This window comes from Lepidochelys kempii, chromosome 22 (assembly GCF_965140285.1).
Source record: "Lepidochelys kempii isolate rLepKem1 chromosome 22, rLepKem1.hap1, whole genome shotgun sequence".
Taxonomy (NCBI): Eukaryota; Metazoa; Chordata; order Testudines; family Cheloniidae; genus Lepidochelys; species Lepidochelys kempii.
In genome coordinates, this window is record NC_136401.1 from 10,758,559 (window position 1) to 10,778,750 (window position 20,192).

Sequence of the window (20,192 nt, forward strand, 5' to 3'; positions counted from 1 at the left end):
AAGAGACCACTTCTTACAAGCGACCACTTTTGCTAACTCCCATGAGTGGTCACTCTTGGCAGGTTTCCCTGGACTAAGAAGTGGACTGAATTTCATTTCCTCCCGAGCCACCCAGTCCTGGCTCTTTTGTCACAATAACTTTACAGCTTATTCTCAGAAACTGGGGGCTGAACATGCTCAGAGGAAAGGTCTCACACACTCGACCAATATTTCCTGATTTACTCTGTGCGAGCACGATACAAAGTCAACTTTTTTGCAAATATCCAGCACCAGACATATTCATAACTAAAACCAGTATAGGCACTCTTTGGTTTTTCCATGTAGTCCATTCAAAAGGGAGCAGTTTCCTGGAACAATGATATGAGATTCAGTGACCCTTTTCTTTCTGCAGAAAAGGATGAACTTTTCCAAATCTAGGGGAAATCCAAATCGGGGAATAATTGGAAAATGCACTATGCTAACATGTTAATCTGTATTTTCAAAAATCAAATAAGGCCCAGGAAATCACTAAAAGGAGTGTGTTTTAATGTATTCAACAACAAAAAAAGAGTGCTTACCACAGCAACCGCATCATCTCGTGGTATATTCATGCTACCTCTGGCACAAGTGGTACCCTCAATGAACTGCACACACCAGAAGGTACTGAACTTTGTACTTTTAAACTATATTTTCAGGGAAAGACAGCTGACAAGCAAACATTTCCTGATTTATGTTCTTTTGGAATTCTTTATACAAGTGGTGTAGAACTAACCACCAAACAAAATGTTGAAACCTTTCATAAGACAAAAAAAATATGACATCTAGAAAACACCTGACAGATTATTGCTAGGGAATTTTAGTTGCTATGATGCAAAGAATAAACTTACAACAGGTTTACTTCATACTTTTTAAAACAAACAGCCTACTTACATGTACACATCTGCATTACCATGAATGAAGGAACTTTTGTTTTATTTTTTAAAACCTAACTTGTTCTCAGAAGATTAAATATTTAACAGTAATGAAGTCTCCCTCTCTCTAGAGTTCCCCTCATTCACTTTCATTTACTTATCCCTCTATTTAAAAATCTCTTGTTTATAAACACTTATCCCATATTAGTGTGATATTACTGTGCTACTTTAACTCCTCAAGACTCATTTACAGGCCTCTGAAGAGCTTTTAGTGAAATGTTTTTGTATGTTAAGCCAATTCTTTACTACCTGATTAACAAGAATGTGCAGTAGGCCTGTATGATTAATACGTTGGAAATTTTAAAACGTGATCATTTAGCAGTAAATAAACCTAAAAATGAGAATGAAGATGTGATCATCTGGATTCATGCAGTCTCATAATAAAATCCTTCCCTCAATAAAAAGTACTTAAAAAAAATTAGGTCATAAGTCCACCCCCCATCTAAACAGACAGTCCAAACTCTTTCAGATACAGCCATCAAATAATTTATAAAAACTCACAGACTGTGGTATATAATGCTATTTTTAGCACTATTAACGTGCTTTTAGATACTAGTGGAAAGAGAAGTAGCCTAGTCACTAAGAAGCAGTCTTTCGAAACTAGTAGATTCTTCAATGCCTTATTATACAGTTTATACACACTAAAAAGCAGCTCAGAGATTACAGATAGTAGTGCAGGAATGAACGTGACTGCAATTAGCTGGCAACCTGATGAGAGGAACAGCAGGCTGCCCTGAAAGCAGGAAGAGATGATTTAGAAAAAGCAAGTTTCCCCTGTTAGGTTTTTGTTGTGCACCTCACCTGCTCTGGAAGTAGTTTGCTAGCTCTGACGCTTCATGGTTCAGACTCCTCAGGTGAACGATTAAATTTCCAGAGTTGGTGAACATGGCGCCACATGTTTTGCACTCGTAAATCCGAGGCTTGCGGATAATATGCCGGGAAACCCGCATGTGGTGTTTATATTCCCCGAAGGAAGTGAAAGTGGCACTACATATCTGGCACCGGAAACAGCGTTTACCTTCGTGCTTCAGGCGATGCATCTTTAGCGAGTAAGCTCGGGTGAACTTTTTCCCACAACGGTCACACTGAAATGGTTTAATGCCTGTGGGAAAAGAGGGGGGAATATTTACTTTGTGCAACTGGAGGTCACATTTGGCAATTTCTGTTCAACAGGACAGCAGCTGTGACCAGTCAGAGTAAAGTGCTGATTTAAGAAGGAAAGAAACAGGTTATCTTTAAAATGGCAGAAGCGATTAGCATAAACCTGATATTTGTCTCAATCAGATGACAAGGAAGTTTTATAACGACCAGGTCCTTATACAGAGAGACAAGGTGGATCCTTATATAGTCCTTCTTCGTTATATAACTTAAACCCGCTGTAAGGCTTCTGTGGGTTAGAAACCAAGGCAACTGACCAACTGACCTGCAGCCAGAGTGTTTGATGCAGCAGAACCTATAAACCACCTTTGTTGTCTCCTGATCTTGAACTGATCTGAGCTGGGCTGGTCAGTGCAACACAGCAACCTTTAAATTGCTTTTAGTAGAAAGTTTCATCAACTGTCTATAGCCCCAATAAGCAGTTCTGGTAGTAAGGGACTGCCTGGCCATAGGGATACCCTAGCTTATGCAAGGAGCCTGACAAGGGAGTTGTGGTACAGGAGCCTACACAGCAGCTCTATGCCACCTGTGGATGCTTGCATACAGGGGTGATCCTCTGGGGGCCAGGTAAGTAAGCCTTAATGCAGCTTTGCACAGTCAAAGGAGCACAAAGCAGCATTAACACATCTGATGATCTGGCCCTGAGTTTTGTCCTACATCCAATTTAGAAGCCTTGTTACCAACTCTCTCATCCTTTACTGACCATGCTCATTTCAGAGTGAATACAAATATTACACGGTACAACAGCAGTTAATTTGCAATGGAATGCGTATGGCTGAGAGAAACATGCTCTCCCTAAACAATCACATCACTACCAGCACTAATACTATACAAAAGGTTAAACCACAAAAAGTCCTATTAAATGGTCTGACAGAATTCAGGCCAAGAATCTGGAACTCTGACCTCAATTCGCAATATAGTTCAAAAGAAAAAAAATGTTAAATGGTCTAAATTAAGGATGTTGTTTCAGTCCAAGCTGTTAACCTTACTTGTCAATTCTTCTGCTTTCCTCATGTGTAAGTGAGCTCCTTTAATTGTGGCTTCCAACATAGTGAAAGCTACAGTTAAGGTTAAACTGAGTCTCTTTATAAACTTGCTTTCACATGCTAAACATTCTAAAATATTGTCCTTTGGGGCTGAAACTTTCCATGCTTGGTCTCTGTCCAAAAGCATTTATTTTCTTGAAAAGTTTGAGGCAAATCTCTTCAGCCAATTGAGTTAAGGGAAAATACTTCTGGCATTTACAGATTGGAGGTTTCCTCACACGAGTAACTCAAAAACAGCTAGTAAAAAATATCTTCCAACTTCCCATGCAAGTCTTACTGACATCTGTCCACTAACAGATCAAGCTGAAATACTTTATGCATGCTTGATGGATATCTTAAAATTTTAGCAGCCTACCTGGGACAATTTAATAACCAAATATGCACAGGCAGGTTGTCTTGTTACTGTCAAATGCCAAAAAACTACATTAATGGATCATTATTGGGCTAAGTAACAGTTGCTAGTAAAAACTTGTGCCTTGAGAATTGTGGTTCTTCTGCCCACATACATTTTATGGCATTTGTGCAAGATGACAGGTCAAATATAAACCAGGAGAGGGTAAACTTGTTACTGTTCAATTGCAAGGATCCAATTTCTCTTATATCAAAATGACTTTTATAGATTTAAACATTTTATTAGGTAAATGGTGGCTAACTCCATCAAAAGTTGCTTTCTATATACACTTTATATAACTTATTGTGTATTTCAGCCATAAACATGTTTAAAATATCAAAACTATTATTTATAATCTGATTTCTTAAAAACCATCAGCAAGGATCAACCATTCTGACTGACGGGCACAAATTCCATTTGGTATACAACTATAAGGGGCATCTTAGAGGCCTGCACTGTCACAGTTAAAAGTATCTCTACATTCACTGGACTATCAAAGACACAGTTAATGCTGATCTACCAAATCCTACACTGTTAAATCTCTGGGTGACAAACAGTAACAACCTCATTAACAGCTCATCCTTTGGTCACTTGTTTGAAAGAAAATGGCTGCAAAGAAATCTGGAGAGAAAGGCTGATTCAAAAGCAGCAGACCTAATACATAACTCTTGCTAAATGACACTGACTGCAACCACTTAATTTATTAGTCATTTTGATTGCTCCCCTTCACCTATCCCTGCAGAAGTTTCTGAGACACAGGAGGACATAACTACTAATCTCAGCTACCTGCTTTGGATAAAATGGCTTTGGTCACAGCTTTCTTATGGTTTATGAGTCTCTTCAAGCAACACACCAGACAATTCCGACATCCAAGGATGAACTCCAATCTACACCACTTGAGACTGGTATAATAAAAAAAGCCAATGCAGTACAACCCTTGCAAAGGATTCATAGGGCTTGTCTACACTAGAAACTTGCACTGGTGCAGCTGTGCTGCTGTCTGGTGAAGACGCTCTAAGCCAATAGGAGAAAGCTCTCCCCTCGGTTTAATAATGCCACCTCCGCAAGAGGTGGTAGCTGTATTGGCGGGAGAAGCTCTCTCACTAACATAGCGCTGTCTACACCAGCACGTAGGGCAGTATAACTACATTGCTCAGGGTGTGGATTATTCACACCCCTGAGTGACGCAGCTTAACATCTTGATTTTGCCTCAAACCTTTCCATAAAAGCAGGAGCCCCATTACTGTATGAATGTTTTATTCCACCAACTTTAATAAATATGTTTTCATCCATACAAAGTTTAATTATTCAGCAACACAGCTAGACTGTATGTTGGAAAAATAGGTATGCACACAGTGATTAATCCCAATTTTTAGAAATCTGAAAAAGAGATTGAAGCAAAAAAAAGTCAGTTTGCATACAGCAGTTCATTTAAAAACAGTTACAGTACTAAGCATGCTGTAAAAACAGCAAGCGTCCTGGATCCATGACCTACTTATTCTTCAAAACAGTTAAGTTTCTTTACCTGAGTGGATGAGCATATGCTGTTTTAAGTTCTGAATGCGGGTGAATCGGACCCCACAGGTTGGGCACTGAAAAGGTCTATCCGGGCCATTTGGGCTGGGTCTCTCTGTGCTACTGGTAGAAGGGGCAATGTAGAGTTGGTAGGGATACTGAACGTTCTCCAACCTGGGGGGAGAAAAAAATCACTAATTTACAAGCAGGCTAGAAAAAAAATTGAGGTGGCCTGTCCAAAGAAAACCTGACCCGAGGCAAGAAATGTCACTGGCCTCTGACCTCAATTTCTTTGGAAACAGTCACTGAACATTAGCTGTACAATGCACTTCATTTTTCAGAGAACATATATATATATATATATAGAATATATATATATATATATATATATATAGAATATGTGCATTCTTCCAAAAGTACATAACAAAGTGCAACTGGCAACTGGAGCAAAAGAAAGAATTTAGTAAATTAGTAAGATGGGTAGGCAAATCCAATTTTTTATTTCTGCAGTTCCTGTGACATTTAAAGGAAACTGAGGCAGGACAGTTCATTTTCAGCTCAAGTCAGATTCAATAATTAATCAATAATATGATTTACAATTTCAAGTCATTAGCTTGCCTAGCAGGCAGCAAGAAAGTAAACTGTATTTGTTTATACTGGATGTTTGTTTGATACAGCCTGCTGCGTGACAGGATATGTATCAGTATGTTTAAAGTTAGCTAAACTTGGTTATAATTTTAAGGTCATTAGGTAGCAGACGAAGGAAATATTTTAACTTTCAAAGAAATTAATTACCTGACATTATCTAAGTACCCCCACCTATTCTCTAACTGCAAACTAACTGCGGGGAATATAGCACTGTAATTTGGTCTTTTGGTGTGGTGTTTTCTTCACAGTGGATGGGACACCTTAGTCAACTAGAAACAGCCCTGCCTATCACTTAAACACAAACATAAGAATGGCCATAGTGGCAGTGGCCAGCGCCAGATAACGTCAAGGGAATGAACAGAAGACGGCAATTACTGAATGATCTATTTTGTCATCCAATCCAGTTTCTGGCAATCAGACGTTTAGGGACACCCACAGCATGGGGTTGCATCCCTGATCATCTTGGCTAACAGCCATTGGTGGACCTATCCTCCATGAACTTATCTAATTCTTTTTTGAACCCAGTTATACATTTGGACTTCACTACTTCCCCTGGCAACGAGTTCTACAGGTTGACTGTGTGCTGTGTGAAGTAGCACTGCCTGTTTTAAACCTGTTGCCTATTAGTTTCTTTGAGTGATCCCTGATTCTTGTGTTACATGAGGGGGTAAACAACACTTCCCCATTCACTTTCTCCACATCATTCATGATTTTATAGACCCTATCATATCCCCCCTTTTCCCTCACCTCTATTTCTAAACTGATCAAAGTCTTTTTAACCTCTCCTCACACAGAAGCTGTTCCAATCCCCAATCATTTCTGTTGCCCTCTTCTGCCCCTTTTCCAATTCTAATATATCTTTTTTGAGATGGGGCAACCAGAACTGCACGCAGTATTCCAGGTGCGGATGTCATGGATTTATATAGCAGCATCATGATATTTTCTGTGATTATATATCCCTTTTCTAATGGTTCCTCACATTTTTAGCTTTTTTGACGACAGCTACACATTGAGTGGATGTTTTCAGAGAACTAGAGACAATGACTCCAAGATCTTTCTTGAATGGTAACAGCTAATTTTATATAGACCTCATCGTTTTATATGTATAGTTGGGATTATGTTTTCCTAATATGCATTACTTTGCACATATCAACATTGAATTTCATTTGCCATTTTGTTGCCTTGTCACCCAGTTTTGTGAGATCCCTTTGTAACTCTTCGCAGCCAGCTTTGGACTATCTTCAGTAATTTTGTATCATCTGCAAATTTGCCAGCTCACTGTTTACCCCCTTTTCCAGATCATGTATGAACACGTTGAACAGCAGAGAGACAGTTCCTTGAGGGACCCAGCTATTTACCAATCTCCATTGTGAAAACTGACCATTTATTCCCACCCTCTGTTTCCTACCTTCTAATCCAGGGGTAGACAAACTTTTTAGCCTGAGGGCCACATGAAAATTGTATGGCAGGCCATGAATGCTCTCAAAATTGGGGGTTGGGATGTGGGAGGGCTCCATCTGGGGGTGTCGGTTCTGGGGTGGGGCTAGGGGTTCAGGAGGCTGCTCCAGGCTGGGACTGAGGGGTTTGGAGGGGGGGAGGGGGGATAAGGGCTGGGGTAGGGTGTTGGGTCATAGGACGCAGTTGTGGGGCAGGCTCTGAGCAGCGCTTACCTCAAGCAGCTCCCAGTCCTCGCTCTGGCTCCTTCCCAGAGGTGCAGCCAGGCAGCTCTGCACGCTGCCCTGCCAGCAGGCACCGCCCCTGCAGCTCCCACTGGCTGTGGTTCCCAGCCAACAGGAGCTGCGGGGGCGGTACTTGGGGCAGAGGCAGTGTGCGGAGCTCCCTGGCTGCCCCATGAGTAGGAGCTGTAGGGGGGACATGCTGCTGCTTCTGGGAGCCATGCGGAGTGGGACAAGACTCCGACCCTGCTCCCCGGCTGGAGCACCAGAGCAGGGCAACCGCCGGACCCCACTTCCCGGCAGGAGCTCGAGGGCTGGATTAAAACGTCTGGAGGGCTGGATGTGGCCCACAGGCTGTAGTCTGCCCACCCCTCTTCTAATCAGTTACTGATCGAAAAGAGGACTTTCCCTCTTATCTCTTGTGACATTGGCAGACCAGCCAACCTATGCAGGACCCATAACAACTTAACAGGAGGCATTACAATTGTACCAGGATAATTCACTTGTATGTGAATTTCTAAGAGATGTACTAGACCACAACAAGAAAAGGAGTACTTGTGGCACCTTGGAGACTAACCAATTTATTTGAGCGTAAGCTTTCGTGAGCTTTACGTGAGCTTTACGTGAGCTCACGAAAGCTTACGCTCAAATAAATTGGTTAGTCTCCAAGGTGCCACAAGTACTCCTTTTCTTTTTGCGAATACAGACTAACACGGCTGTTACTCTTAGACCACAACAATCATTAACTCATTCATAACAGACATCAAGGGTAGATGCTAAGTGTATTTGCCTGTGTTTATCTATATTTTGTTAGAAGTTTATCAGTGTAATCAAATTAGCTTTTAGTTTCTAAGTCTGTTTTCATGTCTTAAATTGTCTTACGTTATGTATGTGACTGTGTTCAGTTAACCTTAAGATCAAAGATGTGAGATACTGCAGGAAGTTGATATTACCTACATTGTCTGCAGCTTATCTATCTCTGTTATAATGGAAGACTGGCTAATTTCATTATGTAAATGAGTGTAACTAGTTTACCTGTGTATGCATAGGAAATAAAAGATTAACTTCAAAACAAAGGTGCCACAAGGACTCCGAGTTGTTTTTTCAGAACAAAGGTTCACAAACTATCTGCACTGCCTACTCTTCCTAGGAGAAAAGCACTGAGGAGGCTTGGCAGCCTGCTGGAGAGCTATAAAAGTGAAACCTTGGGCCTGATCCTGCATCTCTAGTCTGCCAAACTTTAAACAGGGAAAGTTTAAGCTTTGGGACTGAGATCTTCCAAGTAGCTATGTGGAATACCCTGGAAAATCCATGGAAAAACTAACAGACTTTACATCTAAGATGCCTTTAGATTCTGACCTATTGGGATAATTCCAAAGGGACTTTTGCAAGCCAGGAGATATAACATCACTGCTACAATTCTGATCTATGAACACTGAAAATCACTAGTATGTATATGATTCTTTAACAACTCCAGTAACTCTTCTTTTCTTTTATTAATAAACCTTTAGTTAGTTTACTAAGGATTGGCTGATAGTGTGATATTTGGGTAAGTGTCCTGGGGTAAGTGTCTGATCCTTTGGGATTAGTAAGAACCTCACATATGATGAATTAGGTTTTCAAGAACTCTTCACTCTATTAACCTGTTTGTCTGGAAATTGTTATAACCAAGGGCTGAAATGCCTAAAGAGGACTGTGTTTGGCTTCTGGTTAACCACTGTGGTACTGCAGAAGCCCTTTTGTTACTGGCTTGGTAATCAAATTACAGAAAACCCTCCACCAGTTTGGCAGGATTGTCTGCCCTATTTCTTCCAGTCTGCCCTGAATGTTGCATTCTCAGTGTGGCCCAACCAGGCACCCAGTTTACTTTGGTGAGGGACCTTGTCAAAGGCTTTCTGGAAGTACAAGTACACTACATCAACTGGATCACCCTTGTCCACATGCTTGACCAGAGTAATCCAGTTGATAAAAATGGCATTTTCTATTATTTGTGCTTACCTGAAAATGTCCTTTCTTTGAGCAGAAAGGTCCACAGATCTATTACTGTGGCTGCTGCAGCCTGCTCTCAGCTTAGGGGCAGAACCAGACCTGTCTATCACTGCCACCTGAAGTTCCCTCCAGTTGAGGCAACTTCCACAACCAGGATAATTTCCCCCCTAATGGAACAGAACCAAATAGCTGGATGTCAATTTCCATCCCTATTCTGGAAAATCCACTGGTCTCTAGGGTGGGCTGAATCTGTGGATCTTAAAACTCAAAAAAGGAAATTTTCAGGTAAGCAGATATATTTTCCTATACTTCGTCATTTGAAGGTTAACAAATCCGTTACAAGGGGATTTCCACAGCAGTGGACAAACTAGGATCATCCATTAAATATGGACATCCAATTTAATGCTCCTTCCCCTGAACACTAAGACATGGAAGAATACTTCTGCTAAAAAAACAGTATTGACTAAAGATTGGATTCACCAGTATGCAGAATTTTTGTGAATTTATGTATCTATGGTCATTTGGCTGCCTAGCAGATCTCAATATAGGAGATAGGACTTCTCTGCCCTGAGACTGTCAGTGCTCCTGAAGTTAGACTTGATGCTCAAGAGAAGGAAGAGTATTTCTTGAATTTACTTTAGGAATGAATCGTATGACACAGTTGAGAGGACGACACTTGTTTGAATGAAATACAATAGTGGGTCTCATCTGAGAAAGCTAACTTCATAACTCATCTGACTGGAGATTACGGATATTGGAAGCTTTACTTTAACGGATAGCAAGTATAATGACACCTCCTACAGGGGCTCAATCTGGGTAACACTGTAAGGAGCAGAATGAGGTTCCAAAGTCATGCTCTACGGCCTCAGAGCTAGAATAATAGTTGTTGCCTTAAGAAAGTATTTAATGCTGGGATTTGTACAAAATTCCCTTTTCCTGAACATGTTGATAACATTATACTAGAAACATGACCTTTTTACTTGGACACTTATTCACTGACACTAAGGCCCTCCTATAGGAATTCCAGACCGTATTTTACTTGTTTAACATTGTAGTTAAATTACAGACTTTGCATCAACCAGCAGAATAAATTCTATTTGTTGAATGATTTTTAGGGTCCATGAGAGTGAATTCACTTCATTCATGTATCCATTTTAAACCTGTCTGGATTGGGTTTTTTTTCCCCCCCTCAGAGGAAGTCTACTATTGCAAAAACCACACACTGGAAGGCTCAATGCTAGGTTAATGAGGCCTGACAGGCAGAAAGACAACAGTTTCATTGCCACTCACTCCTTCCTATTTTTTGTATGGTTTTGGGGAGCAGTGGAAAAGCACACAGTAGAGGCATTGCTCAGCTTTGTAAGTCGCTTCTGATCTCACACGCCAGTCCCGACCCATGGAAAGGCCACAGGGTGCTTTATTGTTGTTTCCAGATGCAAACAGGTGACTCACCAGCCCACCACACTAACTTACAATGAGTAAGAACATTTTTTGGTCCAGGGTCCACTTTAATCAAACTTCTGCCATGTAAGCCTTGGTGTTCATCTCCCCTTTGATAGACAGTGCACACAGGGATAGGCAACTTTGCTCTGACCAGGAGAAGCCGATTTTTCTATGTGATTGATATGATCATGTTTCCCATGTTTATTTATAAAAAACCCTATCAGACACTTTGACTGTCACAACCCAAAACAAGTCTGTGACCCATGGAAGGAACAGTGTTCTGAGGCCTCAATGAATCATTGTGTCCCAGATCGTAGGTGCTGTGCTCTGCTTTTTCTGGTACCCATTCCCTGGAATGAACTGGGACCTGAATGAGCCCTCTCCATTACCCCCCAGCTAGCATCTACTGAAGATTGCTCTGCCTGGTTTGCTAATGGGTGGATCCCTTCAAAAAAATCTGATTTAGTACACTCATCGGAGAGAGTGGAGACTATCCAATGAGACCTTGATTTCTGCCAATGGATGTGATGCAGAGGGGGATAATTACTGGATGTTTCTCATGAACTCTCGATCACTGAAGCATGTCTGTGTATAAGAACAGCATGCCCAATAGAGCTGTATTTTTGTTTCTGTGATACTGCATGCCCTTCCTTTGTTCTTCATCTTCTGCTAAAAATAGTCTGAGGTGAAACCTTGCATCTGATCGTATTTATTCTCATCCCAATCCTATGATGGACTTCCCCGGCACCATATAACATGTATCCAAGATATCCTAGAAAACATATCCCTGTCTTTTTTGCAGCTGACTCTGTTCAGAGCCCTGATCAGAAAAATTGTCTAGGAAGAGAAGTGAATTTGCTTCTTCCTTAAAGTCAATATTAATACTGGCATGATCCTGGAAGAGACCCTGATTTGACCACTTGTCAAATCAAATGGTAATACAAATTGAGAAAATAAAAAGCTGCCATCTGCATGTAAGAGGGAAGAATGGTCTATGGGATGGAGAAATGGGAAAGATAAGCATTTTTAAGGAACTTAGGCCCTGGTCTGTTTGTTCCTGACTGCTTGAGGCTAGAAAATAGGATGGGGAAAGGGTTGTACTGCTCTGATCTGAATTAGACTTTGGATGGTTTCATTCACATCCTGGCATTTCCATAGGTTGCTTGAGATTCAGAATGGACAAAGCTGTTCATGAGATTCTTGCCTTAGAATTCTTGCCTTAGATTCTTGCCTCCTGTGGACCATGTCCAGTGACCTCATTTTAACTGAAGTGGTTGGTAGCCATTCACTTCCAAACCAAAGGACCCAGAAACCAAACAGATCTAAATCCAGATAGGCCTGGTTTGGGAGTCCTGCATATAGATCTGAGTCAACTGAGGGAAGCGACTGACCTTGCCTTAGTTGCCTGCTCTTGTTCTAGCTACCACTTGCAGTATTTTCTCCTGCTGTACTTCAGGGACTACTTCAATTTGTTTTGACCCATAACGAAGGCTAAGATTTTGTCAAACATATTTTTAGTAAAAATCACAGACAGGTCCTGGGCAATAAAGAAAAATTCAAAGAGGCCCATGACCTATCCATGACTTTTACTAAAAATATGCATGACAAAATGGGGAGCTGAGGGTTCCCACACCACCCCTAGGGACCTGGCTGGGAGCGGCAAGGCACCCCCTTGGCCCCTGGCTCCCAACTGCAGGGCATCCCGCCAGTCCGAAGCTCCCGGGGCACCCCGGCCAGCCGCGGTGGGTCTGAGCTCCCCTGCCCAGGATGGCTGGGAGTTCAGGGCCCCGGAGTTCCCAGCTACCATGGGTGATGGGGTGGAGGGGGGGGGGGGTGGTGGATGGGGGGGAATACCCTGCAGCTCCCAGGTGCTGCAAGCTCAAGTCACGGAGGTTTCTGGAAGGCATTGAATCCTTTACTTCCGTGACAAAATCGTAGCCCTACCCATAACCTCTAGGTCAGTGGTTCTCAATCTGCGGTCCATGGGCTGCATGCAGCCTAATCAGCACACAGCTATGGCCCATGTGACATCCTCAGGGCCATACAGACATATATATTGTGTGGATGCAGCCCAAACAACACAAAAAAAGCTGCATATATGACCCACAATGGCAAATAAGTTGAGAACCACTGCTCTAGGTACATGCTGCACTTGATGGAGATGTCCAGAGGGAACAGTGCTGCTTTTGTTTATTTCCCCTTTGGAAATTTGTTCCTATAATCTTGCTTTGAGGAGAGACTGGGCTCAGATTGCTCCTACAACTATTTCAAGTGGCTAGCAATCTCTCTGTCCTGCGAGAGGCTGGGTTTGTTGCCTCTCCTTCCCCACACAGACCTGTCATAAAGTTCAAGAATGAACTCCCCAGAAATTCTACCCATCTCTAGCACAAGGGATCGACCTGGGCCTGATAGATCTGCATTTCTCCTGGAGGGCCCAGCCTGGAATATCAGCAGGGAACACTAGGCCTGTTATGGAGATGGCAGCAGCTTTGGTAGAGTCCATGCTTTGTCCACTGTCCTTTATCCATGGCCTGAGAGAATGTGAGGGGGAGAAGACGGCTGAACTCCGCAGTTGGAGGTATGGCTGCTGTAGCAGGCTGTATGGTGCACTGCCCTTTAGGTAATGCTCCACTCACAAAGCCAGTGGAGGGGGAGCGACTTGTTCCTGGAGCCAGTTTTTCCAACCTTGCTTGGCTACTTTCCTGCCTGGGGGAAGGGGTCTGAGATGACCCTGCCTGGAGTGCACTGGAGAAAGACTACATTCTGCCCACAGAATCAGACAAGCTCACCAAGGAGATACTTGAAGAGGGGGAGAAAGCAGGAGACCTTTTCTTTCGCCTCTGGCTTTTTTTGGCCTAGCTCACTCCCTGAAGTCTGCAGGAGCACCAGCTGCTGCAAATGCCTCAGAAGGCAAAGCAGAGCGGAGGGGACAATCTCCCTTAAAGGCAAATGCCACCCTGAGGTACCTGGTAATCAGACCATATTTTATTGAGTTAAAATAAGAAATCTGAAACAGGGTTTGGAATTTCCCCCAGAAAGCTCTGCAGCAAGGCAGGCTTGGGTGAGCCATCTGCTTGTCTCTGGGGAGGCAAATAAAACTGGAGGGCATTTCAGGAAGCAGAGCATTTTCTAGCTCCCAATGACTGACAGGTCAGTTTCTTCCTCATGCTGCAAGCTGGCTGAAGTACCCATCCTCATGGATCTGTGGACCTTAGCACAAGGAAGAAATGTAAAAACAAAATCACCCTTTCCCTCCCTTCCTTGCATTCTATACACTCACTTATTTAAATATTTGGAAGCTGTGAGCAATTCCTATTACATCAGGTATAATGGGAAAAATCTAAACTAAAATAAACATTTTTGGACGTTTTGTAACATACATAAAAAAGCTTCATTTTAAATAAGACATATTTTATAATTTTCAAAAAATTAACAAAAGCACAGAAAACATTCCAATCAACCCAGATCAAGAAACAAGAACTGTTCATTATAATTAATGTTATAACCTCCAAGCACCACATTCTATAAGCAACTGATCTGCTTCTGACATTCTGCAAATGGACTGGAATGCGCATTCAGCTATGCAAAACTAAATCCTGACAAATATGAACACTAAAACATTGAGTTTGTCCCAAGAATGCCCCGTTTGTAGAGATGGACAAGCCATTTGAACAGACAGATTCTCATTAGACTTTACAAACATTATATATTTCGGTACTAGTAATTTGCCTCATCTTAATTTAACAGTAGCTAATAAACTAGACTAAACATTTAACCCAGTCTACTACATATCCATATTATGGAAATTTACAATCTAATAACGTTCAACAGAAGAAAGACTACTACAGAAATCAGTTGTGAGAACAGTTCAAACACATAAAACATTCATGTGTCTACTTCAAGTCATGTATCATAGGACCTGCTTTTGAAACAAGGAGGCTATTTAATCGTATTAAACAATTAACTCAGGATGAAGATATTTTACCAGAAAAAATATTTTATCAATCAATAGGATTTTTGCATGGAGAACCTACTTAGATTAGAATACAAAGACTAGCCCAACAGAAGACCAGCACACGCATAGTCAACTAAGTGTTTCAAGATGCAAGTCTGTCTAAAACTTGATTCTGAGTTTCAAGAATCTATCAATAAAGGAATTTCCAACTTAGGTTTAAACTAATGATCCCTATGGAAAAAACCCACTGAGCAAAGTTTTTGTATCCATATCTGCTAACCAAGTGTGTTTAGAGCTTTGTTCAGTAACAGAAGCTCTACTGAGTGATGGAAGTAGAACACAAAGTTCTTATGCTTATTTCAGATAGGAAAAATTCCTGTTGCTCCCAGGAGCCTGGAGTAAGTTCAAGCTATATTTGAGGTATAGTGTTTCTAGAATGAGCCTAGGGCATAATGGATAATGCAATCTGTAGGAGGAAGCCTTTAGATTTTTATTTATTTATTTATTTATTTTTTAACCGAAGGTGACTAAGAGAGTTACAGGCTTTATTGTACTCCGAACATATGAGGAATCAGCATCCACCCCATTTCTAAAGCGTCTATTCTAAATGCTGCACAATGAATTAAAAATAGTGGGCTGCCCAGGAAGCCAGTTTACTGTCCTCCAGACAAAATCAGAGCCCCTTATATATACACATACAGGCACTGAGAAAGAGAGGGAGCGTGTAAGAGCACAAGCGTCGTTTTTTTTAAACTATGATTTGTCTATTCCTCAGAGAGAGGAGTAGGAGCGCAGCTAAAGATTTTTCTGTTGACTGTGTACTACTAAGCTGAGCAGATCTGAATGCTGGTAATGATAAAGTCTGTTACAGAGTGAGAATAAAGTTTTGGGGTACATAAACAGCTCTTCCCACTACATTAGAGTTAAGAGTGAGCTTCCTGGGACTTGGAAACTCTGCCTTAAATATTTAGCCAATTTATGGGGTAGGGCCTGTAACCTGAATTTGAACTTATAAATCATTTGGTTTAGAAAATCCAAAGTCCCGGAGCGCAGAATTCTGTTCTTAATAAATGCACACAGCTCGCAATTTTTTCAGTACTGTGTAAACAGTACACAAATCCTGCCGGATTTTACTGATGGTTCTTCCAATCTGTGTTTGGGAATTTTTCGAGCATGGGCTTAAAATGGGGCATAAATTCCTTTCTCCTTTACATGTAAGTGGCCTCTCAGTGTGAAATTTCATAACATGTTAGTTTTATGCCCTTTGAATTTTCTGTTCAGTTTTTGATTCATTTCTTTTCGTATATTTTTTAATAGAAGGTGCCTGAATTTGATCCATGGCTGAAATCAAACTGTGGCAGTTTGGTTTTTTTGTTGTTGACTCGTATCTTTTTAAAAACTGGGATAGAGATGAACTTGGGAGTAGATCTGGTGCAACAGGTAGTTTTAAAAAGGGTATTTAGGGTTATTTTAACTATTAGTCATAACTATAAGAACTATGTTATTATTATAACTACGTTTACACACCGAAGTGTGTAAAATCTTCTCAATCATACACCAAATCTTTTGCCAGCAGTTACATTCTTCTTTCACATGTAACCCTACAATGGAGAAAGTTTTACGTATCAGCTGCCAACAGAGATTTTGTGCACTAGAAAAGTGCAGCTGCTGGCTGATGACGGCTTCTCTATCAGACACTGCAACTGTGTCAGAGCTCCTGGAACAGCCAGCATAGGGTCCATACCTCTTGCTCAAGACCAACTCCCTTGATCAAACATTTAAACATTAGGAAATTAATACACTAAAAGCTTCACTGGGAAACAGTGTGGCTCCATACATACCACACGTGACAAAAACTACAAAAGCTAGGAAATAAAAAGTTAAACTACCCAACAGCGCATACCCCATACCCCGCCCACGAGCACATACCTTCCTTTCATCACAACTACCATACACTTCAGTCCATGCCCCCATAACTTTAACTCTATATACCTAGGTATGCCAGCCTTCCATCACCCACTTTAACATACTACCTGCTCCCAGCACAGCAAACTACTATGTTAAACATCTACACCTAATAGTGATTAAACAGGGTGTTTTGGTAAAGGTATATTAAGAACAACAGATTGAGGGAACAGAGTTACGGTTGTGGTATGTGTGATGTACAGTAGTTGTAACAGCTGCATGTCTTTCTCTAGGTGGAGGAGGAGAAGATATGTACTGTTATGTGGATTAATTTTTCATTCCCTTGTTTTTGTGTCAGATATACAATGTATGCAACAATCTTAATTGTTTCACAATGAAGTCTGTGTATAAATACAGAACAGTGGGAATACACAGCACAGAAATAAGCATCTCTTTCCTCTTCAGTTTCAGTTGGAAACTTCACAAAAGGAAACAGTGCAACTGCTAAGCAAAACATGGACTTTCACCACCTCTGCTCTCCTAAAGTATTTGATCCTTCAGGCACTGATCGTACTTTGTTCAACACAAAGTATATGTATGAGCAGCTAACCTTTCTCCGAGCAGGGCTGGGGCAATTATAGCATACCACTCACTCACTACAGAACAGTTTGCACACTATGTTGGTACATACCGATCATCATCATCTGCATGAGCATTAGTGCCAGAGGTACTTTGGAGAGTGGGTAATCCCTCAGTAACCCCTTCATCTATTGAACCTGGGGAAGAAAAAAGGAACATCAATTTGCAATTTAATGCAAGTAAAAAGTGCTCAAAAAGTGGGAAACTACATGTGGGCTCGCAAGATCAGATGCAACACAAACCGTAAAAATAAGAACACTGAATTCTATATTGATTTTATCCTTCACAATATTGCCAACTAATAAAACCTAGTGCAAAAAAGGTTCATTTGCTGCTAGAGTTTTTATTTTGTGTACTTATCTTTCTGATGGGGCTGATGTCACAGAGTTATGAAAATATCTTCTCAAACATAACAAGTGTTGCTACCAGACTAATATATTTATAAAGGCTCTCTGGCTTGTCTTTCTCCAGTATTATAAAGTGCTTTTACACACTGTTTAAGTGATACTATATATAACAAACCGCAAAGGAGCAATTCTTGCAATTGCCCAAGTAGCGAATGAGAGCTCTTTACAATATAAGAAAAACAGGCAGGGGAGCTTTTATAAATGCATTATAAAACACTGAGATAAATACATGTAATTTTAAAAGGGTAATGTGTGTGTTCAGGAAACAGAACATTGTGTTTTAACACACCTCCTTGCCCCCAACAGTTACTGCTATACTGGATCATCCCTAATGTTGTGATCGTGTGCAAGGCAATACCTCTTTAGGAAATAAAGGAGGCTTAGAGTGTGGCCTGGGCTGCAACTGTGCTTTATCATACCTTTGGTACAGTGCAAACCTTCTAAAACAAGGAATTTGCACTTCTTTAGAATACAGAAAAACAGGAATATAATCTATAATCTATGGTATAATAATGCTGTGCAAACAACGCTAAATGTAAGTTCAAATACACTGATACCTTAAGGGCCCTTTATGCCAAATGGCAAATGGAACACAACACACAGTTGTCAAAATATTTAGCCAAACAGTTTGGGTAAGGTATCATATAAAAAGAGGTGACATGCTGGTCATATTGTGTGATCTATGTACAGGTTGTATATAAAGAGTTATGTGTATGGGCTGGAAATATGTTCTGGAGGCAAGCCTGGCTTAGACAAAGGAATGTGGATTTACCTCTCTGCAGAGAGATGTTTCTGGTGAACCTGTGTTCACTCTATTACCTGCAAGGCAAGGCAAGGCCTGGCAGTGTCTCGGAGTTTGCTGGTGAGGCAGACCGATTGGTGCAGCAGGGAACTGTCTCTTAATCTAAACTCCAGCAAAACTCTCTCTTGCTAAAGCAGAGGTTAAGAGTGGCTTAAAGCTCTAGGTGCTCTAAGGAAAGCATCACACATGCATCATTCAGGCCAACTTTTTTGTATCTGCAGCCATGAAGGTGCAGCAGCATGCTATACTGAACTATCCTCAAAGCTTACAGACATTTAATTTTAGACTTTAGAGCATTTGGTTAAAATGATGGTCACTAATGCAGTACACAAAAACAAGGCACAAACCCCAAATCCTCTTTTTGCGGTGTAAATATCGATAGGGAACATGCCCGCAGTGGCAACAGACCCAGAAGGGTAGAGATCAAAGGGTTAGCACTATAAGGTGACATTTTCAAAGCTGCTTCTCAGTCAATGTCATTTCACAGTTAAGGATTCTGGCTAGGTCAATCTTTGGCAAAAGGAACTCAGTCACACACATTATCAGGGGCTGATCACTAGCGTATGTTCAGTGCATTTGTTCAGTTCTAAGACTTTCTTAGAAAAGAACATTTAGGCCACTCACCGGAGTCCCTCTCTTTATGATCTAGTGCTAGTCTCATTCTTATATTTCCATTCGTCCCATTCTCCTATGGTTAAAGATTACTTTATGTTGGACACATTTTTATACACTGCTACTTTTGGAGTGGCTTAGAACAGATATCTAATGTACCTTTCCTCTGACATTTTCTATACAGATCACACTGAATCCTGATCAAAAGGAAGCAGCATAGTTAGTTGTCTTTCAGGCTGCTTGAATAAGAAATACAAGTGGGTAAAACTTTTCAGTATGATTTTTTTCTTGACCCTTAGTTTCATTGTCTTTTTTGGTATGTTGCAGTTTATATTTCTTTCTGATAGATACATATATATCTCAATATAGTCTCCTGCCACTTCACACAACTGATCACATGTCCTTGGCAATTTCTTTTCTAAGGTATTGCTACAATGTGTTAAGGACTAGGTCAAATTGCACGTTCAGTGAACCAGTATTTACTCACACTTTTGTGGCTACTACTCAAAGGGGATTCACAAAAACTGTGTCTGTAAATCTCCAGTAAGCAAAGCAGTTTAGATTGGGCATAAATGCTACCAATGTAGAATGCTATCATATGAGCTATAAAAAATAAAGACATACAAAAAAAAGCAATATACGAAGAGTGGAAGCATGTACTAATATGACAAAGTTCCTGCTTCTTTAGAGCAACTGATATAGTATAATTACAGTGACCAGATATTCCTCCTTGATAGGGTGAGTGAGATCAGCTACCACTCCCTCACGAAGGCACAGTGCTATATCCACCAGACAAAACTCTGAGGTAGAGTTAGTACAAGGCTACATTTAAAGTTTTATTAAGTGAAACAGCATTTGGCATGATATTATTTGAATGAAGTTGACCAAACAGTTCTCAAATAAACCAGATTTACTGAAATAATCCTTCAATAAATAGGCTTTATAAATACAAAGGCAAATAGATAATCTGTACAAAATTCTGGCAACCGAACTAGAAATATTGCAAACTGTGTCCAGACTTACTAAAAGCCATTTTAAGAGTCTTTTCTATGCAAA

The 20,192-nt window shown here is 40.9% G+C and overlaps 1 protein-coding gene across 7 annotated transcripts in view; it reads right to left on the reverse strand.

Moving 5' to 3' along the window:
* Positions 1–20,192, reverse strand: part of ZBTB44 (zinc finger and BTB domain containing 44) — a 154,285-nt gene that overhangs the window by 103,902 nt on the left and 30,191 nt on the right. For 3 of the 7 annotated variants that reach the window (XR_012155952.2, XR_012155953.2, XM_073321187.2), the window contains exons 3-5: positions 17,368–17,452; positions 5,071–5,234; positions 1,969–2,052 (exon numbers count right to left, since the gene is read on the reverse strand). Coding sequence is in view for 3 of the 7 variants with exons in the window: in XM_073321187.2 (XP_073177288.1) it covers positions 1,969–2,052; positions 5,071–5,234; positions 17,368–17,452 (333 nt within the window). In the remaining 4 variants the exon portion in view is untranslated. Of the gene's footprint in view, positions 1–557; positions 2,053–5,070; positions 5,235–17,367; positions 17,453–20,192 lie in introns of all 7 variants that reach the window. The other 4 variants (XR_012155950.2, XM_073321185.2, XM_073321186.2 and 1 more) reach the window with 2 other exon arrangements.